The 20,943-nt window shown below is 40.8% G+C and overlaps 1 protein-coding gene across 5 annotated transcripts in view; it reads right to left on the bottom strand.

Moving 5' to 3' along the window:
• Nucleotides 1–1,990: 1,990 nt before the first annotated feature.
• LOC110485935 (growth factor receptor-bound protein 10) overlaps nt 1,991–20,943 on the bottom strand; it is an 81,738-nt gene continuing 62,785 nt past the window's right edge. For 4 of the 5 annotated variants that reach the window (XM_021557181.2, XM_021557189.2, XM_021557198.2 and 1 more), the window contains exons 6-17: nt 18,720–18,876; nt 13,382–13,497; nt 12,720–12,794; nt 11,292–11,429; nt 10,854–10,964; nt 8,787–8,882; nt 8,470–8,544; nt 8,063–8,179; nt 7,137–7,203; nt 6,936–7,023; nt 6,663–6,756; nt 1,991–6,481 (exon numbers count right to left, since the gene is read on the bottom strand). In XM_021557181.2, the coding sequence (XP_021412856.1) occupies nt 6,335–6,481; nt 6,663–6,756; nt 6,936–7,023; nt 7,137–7,203; nt 8,063–8,179; nt 8,470–8,544; nt 8,787–8,882; nt 10,854–10,964; nt 11,292–11,429; nt 12,720–12,794; nt 13,382–13,497; nt 18,720–18,876 (1,281 nt within the window). In that variant the 3' untranslated portion in view covers nt 1,991–6,334. Of the gene's footprint in view, nt 6,482–6,662; nt 6,757–6,935; nt 7,024–7,136; nt 7,204–8,062; nt 8,180–8,469; nt 8,545–8,786; nt 8,883–10,853; nt 10,965–11,291; nt 11,430–12,719; nt 12,795–13,381; nt 13,498–18,719; nt 18,877–19,866; nt 20,182–20,943 lie in introns of those variants that run through there. The other variant, XM_021557228.2, reaches the window with a different exon arrangement.

Here is a 20,943-nt window from a genome sequence, read left to right as displayed (position 1 = left end):
CAGCCAGCCAATGGGAGTGTGGCTCCTGGCCAAGGCAGTGTGCACAGGCAGGAAGGGCTGATTCACAAGGAGTTAATGAGATCCTACTAATTTTCCACACAGCCTGATCGACACAAAGGCTTAGTACACACCTGTTGCACGGCACTATTATAACTACTATTGTTAATTGATATTACTGTTAGTATTACCACTTATCAATTAAGCCTCATAATCTTGGGTTTTGGAAAGCAGTTAACTGACAAGCATAATTTCAACCAATGGGGTATAACTGTTTATTACATACTTATAAACCATTTATAAACTACTAATTTAACATTTACAAACTACTTATAAACCCTGTTATGACTCATTTTAAGTATACTGTTTCGGTTGATATTTGATATAGTTAAATCAATAAACCAAACTCCTTTGTTGATTTGTGGTGGAAATCTGGGTAAAATGCATTACATTGATAAAGTAAATTGAAATAATGTGAACTATGTTGATTTTATACATTTTTGCCTTCAGGGTTAATATTTTAGACTTAACCCACTGTCAACAAGCTAAAACTAGTTCCAAAATATATGTGGTTATGCATCCTCTAGGGTCTGTGGATATCGTAATGCTTAGATACACATTTTAGTTTATACAGACTGGCCAGATGTCAAACTGATGAAAGACCTCAAGCAAGATAACATGATACCTCGTCATCTGAAAATCAGAGTACATCTCAATTCTCATCTGCATAACCAGGATGTTGATTTATCTACATTCTCTTATGGGGCCTGGATGATTGCTCCATTCTTATGCTGCATTCATAACCACGTGGCAAAGTGGTAATTACCAATTGTGAAGTTGAGAATACGAGTTAGATGAATTCACGTCCCTTGAACTTGAGAAACGTTGACTAATGGCAAAAAAGCCACATCAACCATAAACTAAAAGTACAGCTAGTGCTCGCAAACAAATTAAAGTGTTCACAAACCAAATGAATAAATAATGTTTTGTTGTTTCATTTAACTGCCGAAAATACTGTTATAGAGGTCATATCCTTAGTGGATTACGTCAGAGTTCAGCATGGGAGAAGTCGGAGCTCAGGGATAATAGAACAGTTTCCTAGTAATTACCATTTGGAGGGGCGGTCAAGTGGATTTTTCTTTACAGTTGTATGCTTGTATTTACGAATTTACAAGATGTTATTAACACAGCATTAGGTCTGTATAGAGTACATTTTCCAAGTCAAATTCTGTGCCTCTCAGCTCTTAACCGTTTTGTGCCAACATCTGTAATGCTTTTGAAGGAATATTGATTGTTGGGACGTGAACAATCCTGAACATTTGAAAGTTAGTTCATGACATTTGTCTCTTAAAGGGGCAATCTGCAGTTGCTACATCATTTTTTGGATTTATAAATTAAGTTAAAATAAGTAGCTTCCCACTGATTCTTGAAGAATATAACTTATAAATGCCTCATGAGCTTAATCCAACTGTCGTACCCCCACCAGAACCCAAAATATAAGCTTGTTTTACTTTAATGTTTGTAAACAAAGAAAATGTAAACAAACCACATGGCCTCAAAACAAACTTTAATTGCTATATCATGGTCAGTCCTTGCATCCATAGCTCTGTCTATGAATTTGAGAATAGTTACTCCAGCCCCCTCCCTCAGCTTTCTACTGAAACATAGTGTGGGGAATATGCTTTGTTATTGTTTCAATGGATGATTGCCAGTTTAAGTAGAGGATTTGATTCGCTATAGTGGTTGTCTGCCATCTAGTGGGCAAACAGGGTGAAGTACAACCCCACGTACAGTTGAACATTTCAAGCTAGATGGAAATATATAACTAAACTCATGGAAAGTTGGAGTAGATTTGTAATCCCATCTAGAAGTAGCATTTGCAACAGTATTCAAAAGAAACAGAATGATTTGCAAATAGAGTACAGTGATTTAAATGCATTTGTAATTACCTTGATGAGGACTTCCCTACCAAGACAAAACAGCACAGCTTAAATGAATAGCAATGTATTAATGTTTTATTCTAATTACAATAAACAGAACATATCAGTCCCTTATTTGTACAAAAATACCTGAAAAGGTTACAATTAAGATATATAAGCCATTCAGCTATTTACAGATCAAAGCAAAGCACAGTATGAATACAGGATCTTTCTCTTAAAAAGAGATACAGGTTCTTGTTTTTTTTTGCATTCCCTGAAATACATAATGGTTTATATTTATATAGATCTATATATATTTGCTTTACTCCTTTGTACAGTCACTATATCTTGCATTGTGACAATATATGCAAAGCACAAGAGTCATTATCGATCACTGGAAAAGGTTCCCATGAACGGTCCAAAGTCAGCTCTGGTTTTAGTGCAGAGAAAAAGGTCATCAGAGGCACCTGCTGCGTTTTAGGCTTCTTGAGACAAACAGACTTACACAAGAGAAAAGAGGACACCTTAAATCAACTGTGCTGTACTACTGTTTGGGAGAAACTACTGGTATGGTGAAAGAACATCATAAAGGCCAAACTACTTACTAAAGAAAATATTGAAATACTATTAACCCCAAGTTGATCAAAAGAACTACACAATGTATTCGTTGCACATACAAAATGTCACTGGTCTGACGATAAGACCAGTTTTCAACAGGCTCCATGTCAACCCTGAGCAACCCAGTTACATTCATTTCTCTGACATAGAAAAGTACATTTACTTAATTCACTTTCATCAGTTCACTACTTTGCAGGTGATTCAATGTCACTAGCAACATTCTACTAGTTCATAGCAAGACACTATGTGAGAGAACTCGCCTCTGATATGAATGTTTCTGAATATGAAAAACACCTATGTATCTGTATCTGACAGGCCTAAACAGTTAGTGTTGAGAAGTCAGTGATGTCCGAGTAGCTTAGGATGACTTGCAGGAACTATGAAAAGATGCATGCCCAAGCCAACTCCAGTTCCATACCTGCAACATTTCAATATTACAGACATTTGTGAAGAGGTTTTTACATGAGAAACACACAAGAAACAAACTCGATATGCACATTATACCAAATGATAAAAACCACTAAAATAAATCAAGTTTCTTCATTTCATAAGTAGTTAAGAGTAAGCCAATGCGGTAATAATAGTGATCTGTAACCTAAATACAGTGTTGCATCTACATGGTTTCATATGCTAATATGGTACATTGATTCAGTACACAACTTTTACATGAGTTGCATATAACATTGTACAGCTAAGATTACCACCGGAGGAGGCAATCCTAACTGATTTCTACTGAAATAATTTTGACCAATGGGAAGATATATTGTCCAACGTTTTGACCTAATTTAGCATAGGAGTAGGAAACAGCTTTGGCACCTAACCTGCTCATTGTATAGTCATAATGATGCCACACCCAGAGCCCCACATTAACATATATTATATATTCACGGCTCTGGTCACACCCAATAAACAGTGAAGTGTAGCTCTCAAAATTCCATGGAAAAGGTACTGCAGTGGGCATCTAGTGGTGCCATCACATCCAAGCCTTTCTAATAGGATAATACACACTACGCTGTGGAAAAGACTTGGCCATTTAACGTACTGTACACCAATTTGTTTTTTGTAATTGTGGCTCAAGTATTGTAAAGGTATAGCTTCACTTCTGACAAGAAACAAAGTTCTGATTAACGCAAAGTTTAAAGAGTGAACGTTCTGTAAAATGGAAGACAACTAACTGTAATGAAAAGGGACAGAGCAACCGAACTGACAGCTCAAAAAACTATGAATTTGAAAATCAACTCATGAATTAAATATCCAGATATGAAATCTGTTCGATTGACAGCATCAGTGAAATTCACACTTAAGAAGAGGTCAAATATTTAAATATGTAAAAAAAAAAAAAAAAAACGTTTTATTAAGTAATCTAATTCAACCTGTGTGTTTGAAATATTCTTGAGGAGTTCATGTGAAAAGATTTCCTAAATGTAGAAGAATGTGAGAGAAAAGCATTAAACTGAATATCGATGTGAAACGCACTGTGACTGAAATATTAGTGACTTTTATTCCCCACACTTTTTCTACTGAATGAAAACCATTAGGGAACACCACTTGAATGTTACTTCATAGTAAGTGTTGGTGATAAAATAGTTTGAGTGTTCAAACATAAAAAGCAATAAATGAATTATAGGCTATGTAATAGATGCTATGTAATAATTACGCGGTTCAATCATTCCATGGTAATGATGAAACAGTAACGAACAGCACTGAGAAAAGAGCTACATTTCAAGTAATCACTCACATCTAGATAAATAAATACATTTGCGAAACAATACTTGAAATGATTGAGTCATTGCATCTTATTTTTTAAAATGTCATTGTGCAGAACTTGTAGATCGTGTGGCTAATATTCTGTATCTGAATCTATCCAGCTTAAGACACTATAAATAAAATAAAAAGATGGCTCTTTCTTAATGTTGCGTTACAGGTAAAAACATCTTTACAAATCTGTGTGTTCACTGCAACCTTGGACGAGGCTGGACAGTAAAACCCCTTCCACTTCAGGGTATCATCCATTACTAGGGCTTCACAGTGTCTGTTCTAAAAACAATCATTCAATCACATCATCGAAAAGAAAAGCAACAAGTCCGAAATTAAAGGACTTCGGTCTCAAATGGCACCCTATTCCCGATATAGTGCACTACTTTTGACCAAACACTTATGGGCCCTACTCAAAAGTAAGGTAATGCACTATGTAGAGAATACGGTGCTATTTGGGACACACACTTGGATTAAGAAGATGGGTCCTCACAGCAGATGAGTCGATTGATTCCAGTTCAATTCTACAGACAGCACAACAGACAGACCGACCTTGGACTGTACACATCAACTCTGAGCTCGTCAGATCCCTCTAGTGGATCACAAGAGGTTGATGTAGTGGTTATATTTCCCTGTGTTCTGACGGAGGGAATGCAAACAGGTGGGTTTAAAAGAAAACTGTGGCACCCTCCCCATTGGCCTAAGTTAGGTTTTAGTCATATAATCATAACCATGTCTTCAGAGTGCTTACAACATGGAATTACAGTCCACAAGATGGCCATGTGCTTTCCAATGTTTTACATATAGATTATTATTACATTGACACCAAGAGAGACCCAAGAGCAGAGCCTTCCTTGGCTGTTATGTTGCTTGTTATCACCTGAGGAGCAGCTTGGTAGCCTAGTGCCATTCTGAATACGTACTGTAGGCAACAATAGAAGGGTTGGTTATAGCACACAGTATAGGACTAGGCTAGCAGCGTGGACCTCAACAGCTACCTATTACGTGGACTTAAATGAGTGGATGAGACGGGGAGTGAATGAATACCTGTAGTAGTTTATATTTTGGGGGGAAGTTCATGTGGTTGCATGTGGAACACCGGATGGTGGAGCTGATGATGGATTGATTTAACACTGAACTGGATGTAGTGATTGAGTTGTTGTGTGACTATTAGAAATCTATACACTCCAGACTACTGACAAGAAACTAAAAGAGACTAAGAACACATTTGATGATGCAGTACTAAAATGTTATGAACACAAAAGCCTGTGAGGTCACCAAAGAAAGAAAGAAAGAAAGAAAAGTCCTATGAGAGTGGAATGAATGGATCCTGTGTAGTCCTTGAGTTTCCTTCAGCTCCATCCTAAGTTACCAGCTCCAGCCTCTCCTTTCCCACAGCTTGACAGAGACAGCTGGCCTCGTGATCCGTCTCGTGATGTTCTTTTTCCGAATATCAGATTGTCCATCCATCCCTCCAACACAGGAGGGATGTGCCATTGTTGGTAACGAGAAGAAAGTATGGAAAGGCCTGTTCCCAGTTTCACAAGCGCCACACTAGAAAACAATCAGCTTTTCAAAAAAAGGTTGTAGTATAGATGATTTGTAACACAAAAAAATACTTTCATTATGTAAAAAAGTGGCCCAGACTAAACAAAGTCCTGATGATTGGACAAGGAAAATAAAAACTACTTTGATCTCATAAACTGTCACTAAACCGTGTCAGTGGATCAGAGCTTATTGGTGACTATGAATACAAACTTGAAAATGTTTTATACATTTTTATATTAGAGTTAATAACAACGTGGTGCATCTTTTTGCTTTATTTTTTGCTTCTTTATATCTCCTTCTTCCTTCCGGAACACAGAGGTCACTGAAGTCCACTGGCGTCCGTCCTAACCCCCCAACCACTCCGTCCTGTTCCATCCGCAGTCTCTGGCAGCTCATGACACATCAACAACAACATGAGTTCACCACATCAGCTTCTCCTAAAGAAAAAGTATTGAGTTTGTTTTTAGGCAGAGTCCGGTCAAGTCATAGGTCAGGGGTCATAAGGCTACGAGGGTGCAGGGGTGCTTGAGTTTACAAGGCAGGACTCCTCTGTTGAGCTGGTAGAACTCCACCAGCTGGATCAGGTCGGTGAATTTGGTGGACCCGTCGTCAAGGCTGAAGAAGATCTGGCCGTCCTCTTCACACTGCAGGACGGACCATAGAGACAACAGTCAGGTGAGAACAAGAGGAAGTAATGAACAACAAAAGTTACTTTACTCCATAACATTTTTGGCTGTTTTACTTGGTTTTCTAGTGTGCCTGTAGACATAAGAGAGAGGGGGAGGTCAAAGAGAGAAGCCCAGAGGCAAGGTAAAGCTCACTTACCGGTAAGATCTGGAAATGCTTAATTTTCTGGTGATGGCACAGTGTGAGGACAAAGGCCTTTGGGTTGCTTTGACTGTCCCTCAAGAGAAACAACCTGAGCAGAAAATCAGTCTTTGGTGAAAACTTCAACGTCTGTCAAATTTACAAATTTAAATCCAACATGTGTTGGCATGTGGGCTGGACATTCTGAAGATGCAAGGCACTTTAATAACGAAATAAATCCTGATCAAATATTAGGTTGGCTGTGTGGTTGCAGAGACTGAGGAGTCTTACCCGTCCACCTGGCCTTGTTGGTGGATCATCCGATGGGACTCTTCTCGCGTTATCCGCCCATGGAACCACAGCTGTGTTCTGTGAATAACTGGACGTGGAAGTGGAAAGGAGAGCTTTAGGACAGGGTCAAGGCTTTATCTACACAGAATGTAGCCAACTCAAATAACACAGGGATTGTGAGAACTTATGTTGTTGAATTACCTGAGTTTAATAAACAGGGATGTAGTGGACTGGGACTACCTAGAATGTTCATCCGTTGACTTCTCTTCTGAGATACAGAACACACAAACATGGATTAGTTTGTTAATAAAAAGGTTCTCTGTGACGGAGAGCATGATAGCTTTGTGACAAGCATGACCCAAAGAAAAGTTGTTGCACTCTTGCTCAGATTATTTATAAATCACCAACGCTTCAGCAGTAAGTTTTCTTTCAGACCATAAGGTTATATAAGCATTGTAATATCTTAATAACGTCGGAGTCGCATTGTGGTCACGTTGTAGTAACATTGCTGTAACGTAGTCACGTTGTAGTAACATTGCTGTGACGTAGTTACGTTGTAGTAACATTGCTGTGACTATGTAGCTACGTTGTAGTAACATTGCTGTAACGTAGCTACGTTGTAGTAACATTGCTGTGACGTAGTCACGTTGTAGTAACATTGCTGTGACTATGTAGCTACGTTGTAGTAACATTGCTGTAACATAGCTACGTTGTAGTAACATTGCTGTAACGTAGTCACGTTGTAGTAACATTGCTGTAACGTAGCTACGTTGTAGTAACATTGCTGTGACGTAGTCACATTGTAGTAACATTGCTGTAACATAGTCACGTTGTAGTAACATTGCTGTAACGTAGTTACGTTGTAGTAACATTGCTGTAACATAGTCACGTTGTAGTAACATTGCTGTAACGTAGTTACGTTGTAGTAACATTGCTGTGACGTAGTTATGTTGTAGTAACATTGCTGTAACGTAGCTACATTGTAGTAACATTGCTGTAACGTAGCTACGTTGAAGTAACATTGCTGTAACGTAGTTACGTTGTAGTAAGGTTATATTATTGTTGTAGAACCATTGTAATAGTAACATTGTAGTAAGGTTGTAGTAATGTTGTAGAAAGAGACTCACCCTCCAGGCATTGCCCTCCTCCATGGCAGCGCTCTGGGCCTCCAAGGGATTGTCTATCACCCTGCCTATCCTTCCTGAGAAATCCATGGCAACCAGAGAATTCTCGGACACACTCCGCTAGGGGGAGACAAAGCAGTGTCAATGTCAATATACTTCCAATGTAGAAAATGCCCTGTTACAGTACTAGGGCTATTTCTCAATTGTCTGTCATTGAAGTCCTCCTCTCTCCTCAAATGCACTGGACAGGGAACCTAGCGGTTAAGAGTGTTGGGCCAGTAACCGAAAGGTTGCTGGTTCGAATCACCGAAATAGAGGACACAAAGAATCAAGAAAGACAACCGAGAAAGAGTCTGGATGTTAACGACAGTTTGGCTGGCACCTGTAAGGAGCTAAAAGGAGAGGCTTACCACTGGTGTTGAAAAGTGTGACAGAGTTTTTCTCTGCTGAGGAATCTTGTAGTTCTGATAGAGGACTATTCCATACTGTGAAGAATAAGGAGAATATCCACAAATGAAAAGGTTTGCTTTTGTTTGGGTTAAGTCAACCAACAGCAAACCTTCCAAAATATTCATAAAATTCATAGAGATAGATAGTTATACCATGCTACTTTGAATACTGACTCTCACAACAACCCAAGTGAACTGGCATCTGATACAACCCTCTGGTAATAACTGAGGCACTACTTTTGCAGTGTATTGAGGGCTTGTTGCCATGGCGTTGGTACCTTGAAGAGTCTGAAGGCTGTCATCCAGGAAGTTCTGCTCTGTTCGTCTTCAGTACACAACATCCTCAACTCTTTCAGTTCAGTCCTCTTGTTGGGCTGTCAATTAACACACAACAACCAATTAGAGAGACCAAATAAACACCTCATCATTAGAAACAACCATTCAGACAGTATGGTTGTACTAAAACCCTCCTCCCTCGTACATTAACATTTCCCATGAGATGATAGATGATCTTGTTCAGGGTTGGCGGGGGGGGGGGGGGGGGGGGGGGGACTGTAATCCATTATGTTACCAGCAAAATATTGTAATCAGATTACAGATACTTTTGAAAAACTGGATGATTACTTCTAGGATTACTTTGAAATTATTTGACACCTTTCTGTTATCTCAATGCCATTCAAACAGCATTGAAAAAGGTGTAAGTTTAATTTTCTCCACCTGAGCGAGTCTGAGACCACTATGATGACACACCAAATGTGTTAGATGGATTGCGGGAAAAGAGCAGGAATGGGCTTTTGTAGGCTACAGTCCATAGATGGTTCAACTTGAATACATGCGTAGAAGTAAGGATGACAGCAGTGGTGAGTCTACGGGCGATACAGATATCACGTATTATTGATATCTACATGGCACAATGATGTGAATCGCACCGCTGCTCTCTCTATTAGTTATTTGCTCATTACGGATTGTGATTGTTGTAGATGGCTATTTACAAATGCTTATGTGTATTTTAACCCAATAACGGTCGAATTGAAGTTTAAGCTGCCTATCAATCATTGTTTTTGCAACCAGTTGACAGCGAGTGAAAAATGCACATCCTCAACAGCTGTATAGTGCGGATCCCAGCCTATGGAATAAAAGTTTGAGTTGCTCCCTTCTAAACTCCTCTGTGGTATTGCGCTCCATACTGTCAAAAACAAGTTTAATTTAAGAAGACCACGAGTTGGGCTTTTATTGCTCAATCTAATGTGTGCGGATTCAAAATGCCCATGGGCCTAATGGATACATGATCAAACTCACACACTTAGACTTAAACAGCTGCAAATTATCCAGATACCAAAGTGTCACCAACAAAAACATATACAATAGGCCTATAGCATATGCAGCATACGGCATACATTTTTTACATGCAAATAGCTCTTTTCGGGAAGCTCTCAAAGCATGCCATTCCATGAGAGCAGCATTTATTTTTTTTACTCGAAGCAATGAGCCCAATTCAGTCCTCCATGACAACAGAAACAACAGAGTAGTGCTGGCTAATACATCCTTTGTTTTTGGGTTGTGCTCAGGTAAAACAATTTGCCTAATCTATACTTCCATATTTCTAGGTCTTATTCTTGAAGATAAAGGGGTATTAAATGAATTGGAATGACTAAATACTGTAGGCTAATTGTATTATTATCTGTATAAAATTAGAAAGAATGGATTAGAAGAAGCCGACATAACAAACCCATAAAGTAAAATGCAACATTCATTTATGGCCAGTTATGTAACCTCTAACATTGATTTATCCTGCAATATATGTTGTTCAATTGGTAATATGTTTTTCTTCTTCTAATGCCTCTTAAGGGGAAAGTAATCTACAAGTAATCAGACTACATTAATTACCGAGTTGAGGTAATCTAAAAAGTGTCCAAAAGTTATGTTACTGATTACAATTTGGGACAGGTAACTAGTAACTGTAACGGATTACATTTAGAAAGGAACCTCCCCAACCCTGATCTTGTTGCAGAATAAAATAGGATTTTGTTCGATTTTGGTTTGATTCTCTATCTATTTATTATATAGCCAGAAAGTGGGTCAACACAGAGCACACAATGGCAGCGAAGCCTGCCTCTCGTCAGGCATGTCTCAGCAAGATACAGGATGCATACCAAATGGCAACCTATTCCCTATATAGTGCACCATTTGGGAAGCAGACACAGTCTAGACACGACACTGTTCAATAACTGTAATAGGAGACGGCTTGTCCTCCATAGAAGACAGCGGAATAATAGACAACATATGAGCATCTGAATGACTTGCAATGCCTCGAGTGCAGAGGCCTTTCTTTCTCTTGAACGTACCTTTATACAGAACTCGTAGTCTGTCGGCGCACTGTGTAGCTTCTTGCCTGTTGTTACTGTGAAGACATTGCTGTCCTCCAGGTCTGCTAGTAACTGTAAATGCCTGGGCTCCTGTGGAGGATAAATCAATAGCCGATGTCATTTCATCACGAAGAAACTTAAGCCTGGAGGTAACAGAGAGCAGAGCTCCACTCAAATCAATAGCAGCTTGTGTGGTTGTATGGGACATAGAGAAGGCAGGCCTCTCTGAGCAGCAAGAATGTACACAGATGATTGAGGCAAGCAGCCTCTTAACTAGCAACTAAAGTATTAGACTTTGTAGGCCATTACTAGCGCAGTTTACATGTGGGATATTGGCTCAAGGATTCGGCAATTACAAGCCTAACACTAACAGAGTTAGTGTACTAAGCATACAGTAGAAAAGGGTTGACCTAATACCTTCGACGTTCCTTTCGTAGAAAAGTAAAGTCCTGAGCGTCTAAGGAACACGTACAGCTTCTTCCAGGATTTCCTGCCCATCTCTTTCACGTATAAAAAGCCCTGGATCTCAGGACAACTGCTGGAGTTCAAGAAATTCTGAGAGAAGGAGAGAGAGAGAGAAGAAGGCTTTAGCACAAATCAAACATCATCATTTTCATGGGGCTCGGAGCCAGAAAACAAACATTTATATAACGAACAATCTTGGCATTCTTGTGATACCAATTTTTATGAGCCACTTTAAACATGGGAGAGAAATGTTCAGACAGATGTTCTGTCTTATGTAACAGTATCAACCAAGACACATACACACTGTAGAGACAGACAATTCAACAAGGAGGTATGATTCTGACAGCAAGTTGTTGCAAGAACTGACTGGAGCGATAAGATAAGCACCTACTGGTTTTAACATGCCCTGCAGAATACAGAACTCTCTCTGCCACATTCAGACACTGTCTCCTGACCTGACAAGATACTAATTAAAGGTGCAATACGTCACTTTTTGACGACCCGACCAAACCGACATAGAAATTTAAGTTAAGGATCTGACATTCTCATTGAAAGCAAGTCTAAGAAGAGGTAGATGTGTTTTATGTGTGCCATTTCTATGCTTCCCGTTCTTAAGTTCCGTCTTTCACTCCCGGCTCTGTACACCAGCTTCAAACAGCTGAAAATACATTAATACATTATTTTTGGTCATGGTTATTTTTGGTCAAAAGTTATTTTACAGTGGTTTAGACAGCACACTGATTCTCTACATAATGACTGAAAGTAGGCTAACTATTAGAATTTTTGCAACCAGGAAATAGCATAGAGACCTTTAAGTGATTCACTGTTTATGATCTGCCTTCACTGGATTCCTGGAACCGCCCCCAGCCTGCTCCTTCAATCTGACCATGTCAGGGGATGGTATCATTTTAAAAGCTTTCTGCCATAGTGGATGGATTCCAGTCATGGACCTTTTAATAACGCTTTGTCACACTGCTACATTTGCAGGCTGAACATGTAAACTTCATTCCATTAGAGGCTCAGGTCTTTAAAGGCACCATGCAGCTGCGCTGTGCTGCCTGGTGCAGAATGGGAGGATGTTGGCCTGATGCGCTGTGCTATAACATTCAGTACGTTCCTTTACTCCCCTCTCACAGTTGCTTCCCCTCAGAAGCTGTAATGTCTGTCTGTTTGTCTTTCTGTTAGGCACGCCTGGCCTGCATGTGCAGAGACACTCGTATGTCAACAGAACATCGAAGTGTTACAGTCTGTTCTCTGACAAGACATGTACAAGGAGGTCAAAGGTGATATTTTTGAAGGCGATCAGACACAGTACACAACCCAGACTGGAGTATGCAGTATGCTGAGGTAGTGGAGTCTTTACGGTTCTACAGCACATACCTGTAAAAGTTGAGATGGTGGGATTGCACCATTTGTTTCCTGGCACCATGCAACCATATGCTCGGGAAAGAAATTCTGTTGGTAAGTGTGAGACGAAAGCAGTCGTTTAGCAAGGAGGTTATGGGTAAAAGGAAACTCAGAAGGATGAAGGTGGAACGCCAGGAGACATTAAATGAATCCCCCTTCTCAAATGAAAATGAAGAAAAACATTAAACAATAGTATTTGTCTCATAGCTTTTCAAACTAGTTTCAAACTGTTTCTTAAATAAGTATGTTCAGGGACAGTTTCCCGGACCCTGGTTTAGCCTAGTCTTTCTGAGTCCTGGACAGTTATATCCACCAGTCTAACAGTATTATCACAATCTGTTAATTTTTCTGAGTGTGAGTGGGTACATTCCTATAAAGTGAGTGAAAGATGAGGCCCACTTGATTGTGAGAGTGTAGTAGGATTTTTCTGGGTAATATGCTACATTTAACATGCCCAACCAAACATTATCCACTCATTTATGAAATGCATTGCTTGTAAACAAAAAAATAAAATCCAGGCTGTTTAGCTTGTTATAACTGTTTACACATGTAGAGAATATAAATAGGACAAGGAAACAACTCTGCAGGTGAGCTCTGGGATTCCTTGGAAACAAACAAACAAAAAAACAACCTACCAAGGGATTTCTGAAGAATTCATATTTGGCATAGTTCTTCCTGAACAGAAATCTGCCCTCGCTGGTCATGGATGCTTGCACTTGTACCACTAGCTCATGGTCCTCCAAGCACCTCTCTGTAGAGAGAGAAAGAAGGAGCTAGTTACCAAATGGAAGCCTACAATAAGGACACAATATCACGTCTTTAACAAGAAAAATAACAACATTGTAATAATTTTCATGTCCTGAACATTGGGTGTAGAGCAAACAATGAAAGAACAAGCAGTTCAGCATATGACCCCCCCCCCCCCCCCCCCCCCCCCAATCCCCCACTCCCTGCGTACTCTGCCCACCCCCTCAACCTAACACTCCACCCCACACACCCCCTTATCTTATCCAAAACTTGCAGACAAATCAGCATGTTCTCACTATTTTCCAGGGTTGGGATCAATTCCATTTCAATTCCAGTCAATTCAGGACGTACACTGAAATTCCAATTCCAATTCTCTTCAATGCTTTTCAGCGAGGAACATTTGGAATTGGAATTTGGTTTACTTTCTGAATTAACTGGAATTGACCCCAACCCTGCTATAGTCCTCTCCCCCCCATCCTGTAGATGTCTTGAGCATACATTCACTTCCCCCTCTCTCAAACAATATGCTATACAGGCCCTGCTGTTTGCATGGCCCACTGACCCTGCCTGGCCCACTCACCCTGCCTGGCCCACTGACCCTGCCTGGCCCACTGACCCTGCCTGGCCCCTGCTCTCTCTGCAGGAACACATGTTTCACATCCAACTGTGGAAGCAGGATTCCTAAATAGATTTTGGCAGCAGGAAAGGAGACACTGGGGACTGGGGAGGAAGGGCCCAGGCTTTCTTGGACATGCAGTAAAATACTCACACTCATTAAAAGGGAGAGAAAGAGGAAATAGACAATGTGGACGTTTTCAGAAACTATGTGGGTAGTATCATACTGATGTTGCAACCTGGTTGGATTCTAGTCCGCTTACTTCCCAAAAAATGGAGAGTCAATCCAGTACCTTCTCTACCTTGCCTTTACTGAGGCTCTTTGGTGAGTCACGTCCTCTCTGACCATGAGTCAGTCAAGCCCCTTGATTCACTAGCTTAAAGCCTGTAGAGGTTATAACCCGTTGTGGGGGAAGCTGAGGGAGGGTCATTGGCCATTATTCTTATCAGCTATTCTATTCACCCGATGACTGACAGTGGCCTTCTCTCGCTCGCTCTCTCGTTCTCTCGTTCTCTCTCTCTCTCTTTCTTTCTCTAAGGAAACACCCCCACTGATTGTGGGGTTGTCTTTCAACTATCTCCTCTGGACTCCGCCATTCTGAAGAAAAGATACGACTCAATAATGAGTCGTAGCCTTCTTTATACCAGGGAGTCAGGGACTCTGTCTCCATTGTGGACCTGTGTCTCCCCCTGTCTTTTCCAGTTTCCTCCTTAGCGAGGGGATTGGGAGCAAGGTTGGGAAAGCAACATATCTAATTGGCTGGATGTCATTCTTATACAACAAAGCCCATCTGGACAGGCCTGGTCAGATTAAGGAGCAATTAGGAAGAGTGACCTTGCCTTGCCTCTAGTGGACTGGACTCACCAAAGAGAGCCTGCCCTAGCTCCATTCAGGTGGCTTCTAAAGGTCAGATCAGCCCTGGTTCCTTTTACAACGAATGGAAGTTGTGTCCAAATGGCACTTTATAGTGCAATATTGTGCCTTGTAGATCACTATAAGAAAAGAGGGCCATTTGAGATGCATCCATAGTCTGTAGAATTTTGCCATTGTAGAGGGATGATGTTATACTGGGTATCCCTAAGCGCTGACATCAAACCAATCAGAACAGATCATGTGACAGTATTTTTTTAGAGCTTTAGAGGCCTGTGCTTCAGATGTGTAATATTGTTGTATTCCAACCGCCATATAATGTTATTAGTTTGAAGATTTTGAAATATATATGCCATTTCCTTTGGACTATAATGCGCTCAGGATATCAAAAGGAAATTGACGTCTATTCATTTAAAAAAAAAAAACATTCAAAACCTGGATAATTCAGACACACATATCAATATGAACTACACCCTCTTCACATATGCAACATAAAACCAAAATAATTACTGCATATAATTGTTACCCTTTATGTTGTGCGTACATATTGGGTAGCCTATATTTCAGTGTTTAGGCCTAAACATTCCCAGAAATACAGTACTCTCATTTTACCCATCTGCTGTAATGAAGATACAGTGCCTTGCGAAAGTATTCGGCCCCCTTGAACTTTGCGACTTTTTGCCACATTTCAGGCTTCAAACATAAAGATATAAAACTGTATTTTTTTGTGAAGAATCAACAACAAGTGGGACACAATCATGAAGTGGAACGACATTTATTGGATATTTCAAACTTTTTTAACAAATCAAAAACTGAAAAATTGGGCGTGCAAAATTATTCAGCCCCCTTAAGTTAATACTTTGTAGCGCCACCTTTTGCTGCGATTACAGCTGTAAGTCGCTTGGGGTGTGTCTCTATCAGGTTTGCACATCGAGAGACTGAAATTTTTTCCCATTCCTCCTTGCAAAACAGCTCGAGCTCAGTGAGGTTGGATGGAGAGCATTTGTGAACAGCAGTTTTCAGTTCTTTCCACAGATTCTCGATTGGATTCAGGTCTGGACTTTGACTTGGCCATTCTAACACCTGGATATGTTTATTTTTGAACCATTCCATTGTAGATTTTGCTTTATGTTTTGGATCATTGTCTTGTTGGAAGACAAATCTCCGTCCCAGTCTCAGGTCTTTTGCAGACTCCATCAGGTTGTCTTCCAGAATGGTCCTGTATTTGGCTCCATCCATCTTCCCATCAATTTTAACCATCTTAACTGTCCCTGCTGAAGAAAAGCAGGCCCAAACCATGATGCTGCCACAACCATGTTTGACAGTTGGGATGGTGTGTTCAGGGTGATGAGCTGTGTTGCTTTTACGCCAAACATAACGTTTTCCATTGTTGCCAAAAAGTTCAATTTTGGTTTCATCTGACCAGAGCACCTTCTTCCACATGTTTGGTGTGTCTCCCAGGTGGCTTGTGGCAAACTTTAAACAACACTTTTTATGGATATCTTTAAGAAATGGCTTTCTTCTTGCCACTCTTCCATAAAGGCCAGATTTGTGCAATATACGACTGATTGTTGTCCTATGGACAGAGTCTCCCACCTCAGCTGTAGATCTCTGCAGTTCATCCAGAGTGATCATGGGTGTGACGGCTTTCTTCTATCTCCTCCTCTGACGAAGAGGTAGAACAAGGATCGGACCAAAATGCAGCGTGTAGATTGCGATCCATGTTTAATGAACAAACGTAAACATGAATTAATACAAACACTACAAAACAAAAGAACGTAATGAACGAAACGAAAACCGAAACAGCCTATACTTGTGTAAACTAACAAAGACAGGAACAAGGACACTAAGGACAATCACCCACCAAAACACCCAAAGAATATGGCTGCCTAAATATGGTTCCCAATCAGAGACAACGATAAACACCTGCCTCTGATTGAGAACCACTTCAGACAGCCATAGACTTAACTAGATAACCCTACTAAGCCACAAACCCAATACCTAACAAAACCCCAGGACAAAACACACCACATACAAAAACCCATGCCACACCCTGGCCTGACCAAATAAATTAAGATAAACACAAAATACCTCGACCAGGGCGTGACAATGGGCCTCTTGGCTGCATCTCTGATCAGTCTTCTCCTACGACTGATTGTTGTCCTATGGACAGTCTCCCACCTCAGCTGTAGATCTCTGCAGTTCATCCAGAGTGATCATGGGCCTCTTGGCTGCATCTCTGATCAGTCTTCTCCTTGTATGAGCTGAAAGTTTAGAGGGACGGCCAGGTCTTGGTAGATTTGCAGTGGTCTGATACTCCTTCCATTTCAATATTATCGCTTGCACAGTGCTCCTTGGGATGTTTAAAGCTTGGGAAATCTTTTTGTTTCCAAATCCGGCTTTAAACTTCTTCACAACAGTATCTCGGACCTGCCTGGTGTGTTCCTTGTTCTTCATGATGCTCTCTGCGCTTTTAACGGACCTCTGAGACTATCACAGTGCAGGTGCATTTATACGGAGACTTGATTACACACAGGTGGATTGTATTTATCATCATTAGTCATTTAGGTCAACATTGGATCATTCAGAGATCCTCACTGAACTTCTGGAGAGAGTTTGCAGCACTGAAAGTAAAGGGGCAGAATAATTTTGCACGCCCAATTTTTCAGTTTTTGATTTGTTAAAAAAGTTTGAAATATCCAATAAATGTCGTTCCACTTCATGATTGTGTCCCACTTGTTGTTGATTCTTCACAAAAAAATACAGTTTTATATCTTTATGTTTGAAGCCTGAAATGTGGCAAAAGGTCGCAAAGTTCAAGGGGGCCGAATACTTTTGCAAGGCACTGTATAAGCTCAGACACAACATGTGTTTTATAATTGCTCGTTCCTTAGGGGGTTGAAGTTTGGAGCATTCTGCTTCTCAGAACTCTTAACAAATCGCTGCAATGCCGCCACATTAAGCATTCTACGTCTTGACTTACACAACCCAATATCAATTCATCTAACATTCAGTGAGACTAGCGTTATCCTGTTCAGCTATGGTATAAGCCCAAAGTAAAGTCCCTGTACAAATGTTGGCTAGATACAGTAACTAGACAGAGCAAGGTACCTGTATGAGCCAGTGATGAGCCAATTCCTGGTCCAGAATTAGATAAAATAACATCTCTAATCATTTTATTACCATATTATTACACGTGACCATATTATGGTACATTCTTATCTCTAACTGTAAGTGACCGTATATCCGTTCGCAGGTACGGTAACAAACTAAGGTTTGGGAGGGTGATGTCAGGAGGGTTCCCGGTCCTGCACTAAGAGCCCGTTGTCCCAGACTACGTCGCAAATGGCACTCTATTCCCTACATAGTGAACTTCATCTAACAGGGCCCATAGCGCTCTGGTCAAAAGTAGTGTACTATATAAGGTGCCCCATACACCAGACTCTGAAACCGTCTAAAAGACTAAGAGCAGGCACAGACAGGCAGCTAATGACTGTTAACCAAAATAATGATATACAAGAGAAAATATAGGCTACAGATGTAGGCTATCTATTATTTATGATGACTCTTGGTTTCCATAGCGAGACCTCTGTTGACTTTAACATGAGCAGGAGAACATGTTCATTATCCAGTCGGCTTCTCACAGAGCGAGGGCCGAGGGGGGAGGGAGCGCTAGGCTATGTCCTGCCAGCCAGCCTGCCCACCAGCCCACCCATCCAGCGCACCAGGTTGCCACTTACCTAGTCCGAGGAGAGGGTGATGCTCAACAAGTGCCCAACTGTTGTCGTCCACACAATGGCTTTTGTACACGAGGAGCTGGCAAAGATCTCTTGCAGTCATGTCGGCTGGGATTTCCACTACTTTCCCCATGCCGTCCTCGCTGAAAATGTTAATAATCTAAAAGAGGAAAGAAAAGGCCCTTTCATGTTAGAACTATTCCCAGACACAACCTCGTAGGCAGACAGACATAATTCAGATAGATGAGGCGCATAGTTCAGGCGTAGACAGGCACAGTTTTACATAGAAAGCATAACTAGATAGCACAACATTTGCAATATAATACCAAGAGCTAATTCACTTTCATTCATAACCATGCGTGTTTGATGAGCATACCAGACATATACAATCCATTCTCAATGGCAGCGGTTTGTGGGAGAATATAGGTTCTAAAATCATAAAATGTGACACTCATCAGAATCATACTTCAAGCTTAAATACTAAGGGAACTCTTTTAGTCCTTCAATCCACACCACCTGCTTCCATAGAGATTACCCACTGACTGAAAGATACTGCATAGAAAGATTGTGTATAGAGATACATTAATTATACTGTATAGAAAAATACTGTATAGAACGATACAGTATAGAACAAGATACTGTATAGAAAGACACTGAAATAAACTGTATAGAAAGATACTGTAAAGAGGAATATAGCACATTTATAGAAACAACAGATAAAGCCCTGATAAATCCCCCTCTGAGCACGGATCCTATTCCCTCTGGTTCCTCCAAAGAGATTTTAGTAGGAATTTAGCTTCCTTAGCCTTCCCACTTAGGCTACAGTACGCACCCTTTGAACATGATGCCTTAGAAAAATACATTCTCATTCCCTTCTCCAGCTATAGCTTCAACAAATTCAAAGCCTTTACAACAGAACATCATATCTTCTTTCGACAGGAAAGAAAAAGACGATTCCTCCTTTCAAGCGGGCTTCGATCCATTCTGAGCCTCTCACACATTCCCTCCTCGCTTGTCATATCTTTAAAATAAAAAAAAGACAAATTATCTTCGACCTTTAAAGCAATTACTTTGACCCCCGTCTCAGCTAACCTTTGTCAGACTTCGGAGAAAAAGGGAAAAGCGGTTAAATATGGCTCTAAGAGCTTACCTCTACGGCCTGTAATAGGCAGCAGTCAGGAGAGCACGATGGCATTTTTGGAGTGAGCCTGCCTCCGCACAGAACACACACAGACGAACAACCCTCTCCTCAACTTGGTCGAAAAAAAGACTAGTACAGCACGGTTCCTTCCTCTCTGTCAGTGGCTGCCTGTTATGGTACCTGTCACATAATCTCCTCTCCTCTGTCTAGTGCAGGACAGAGCAAGCAGATGGCACTATTTCCAGTCCGGCTAGTTGACAACTTCCCTCTGCTTCTCTCACAAAGGGTTACAGCCATGGGCTTTTAGGTAGTGAATCAAACCACACTTCCTTAACCAATCATAGGGCCCGCTCAGGCTGATGTAATCATTCCCACACAGCCGCTTCTTTCTCTCTCTCTCGCTCTCTCTCTCTCTTCTCTCTCTCTCTGAGTCATACACAGTCAACTTTATCAGGCTGCAGCTCTGAATAGCTTTCGGATTATTTTTGAGTAAAAGTGAAAATGATCATTTAAGTGGGTGTGGGGCAGAGCGAAAGAAGCCGTTGTTTTAACCTCCCAACATGTTCTGAAGTTTCAAGTGAGGGCTTGTTTCTTTTCTTTTTTCTATCCGTGGCTCAGCTTTGAACTTTGCAGTCAGAAATCTCTCTCACGACAGCGCAAGGCTCATTACGGGCTAAATGAAACAAACCTGAGTACTTGAACTTCTCGTTGGCCTCCCCTCGAGTCTAGCTTCATGCCAACATTCTTTCTCTCAAAAGAACACAACACGGAAACTTAGTGTGTTCACTATTCGGCTCGCCCCCCACCCCCGTTTTTGTTTTACTTCAGATACTTAATACCCCACTGACTGGACTGACAAAGGCTCTGCCCCACCCCGTCTGGAGTAGACATTTAGCCAATGTCCTTTCAACCTCCTCTCATCTCAATGGGTCAATATCTATATACAAACACTATGCTGAAGGGAGAAGGAGGATAATGGGAGGTCTTAAATAACAGTTCCCTTCCTTCCAGTGTAGGAAGCAGGAAGCAGCCATAGTGGTCAGGGAGGATGATTTAGGGTTTCACTACTATTGCCACGTTCAAAAC

The sequence above is a fragment of the Oncorhynchus mykiss genome, chromosome 2 (assembly GCF_013265735.2).
Source record: "Oncorhynchus mykiss isolate Arlee chromosome 2, USDA_OmykA_1.1, whole genome shotgun sequence".
Taxonomy (NCBI): Eukaryota; Metazoa; Chordata; class Actinopteri; order Salmoniformes; family Salmonidae; genus Oncorhynchus; species Oncorhynchus mykiss.
Note: the sequence above shows the minus strand (reverse complement) of the source record. Positions and strands in the feature narration are given on the sequence as shown.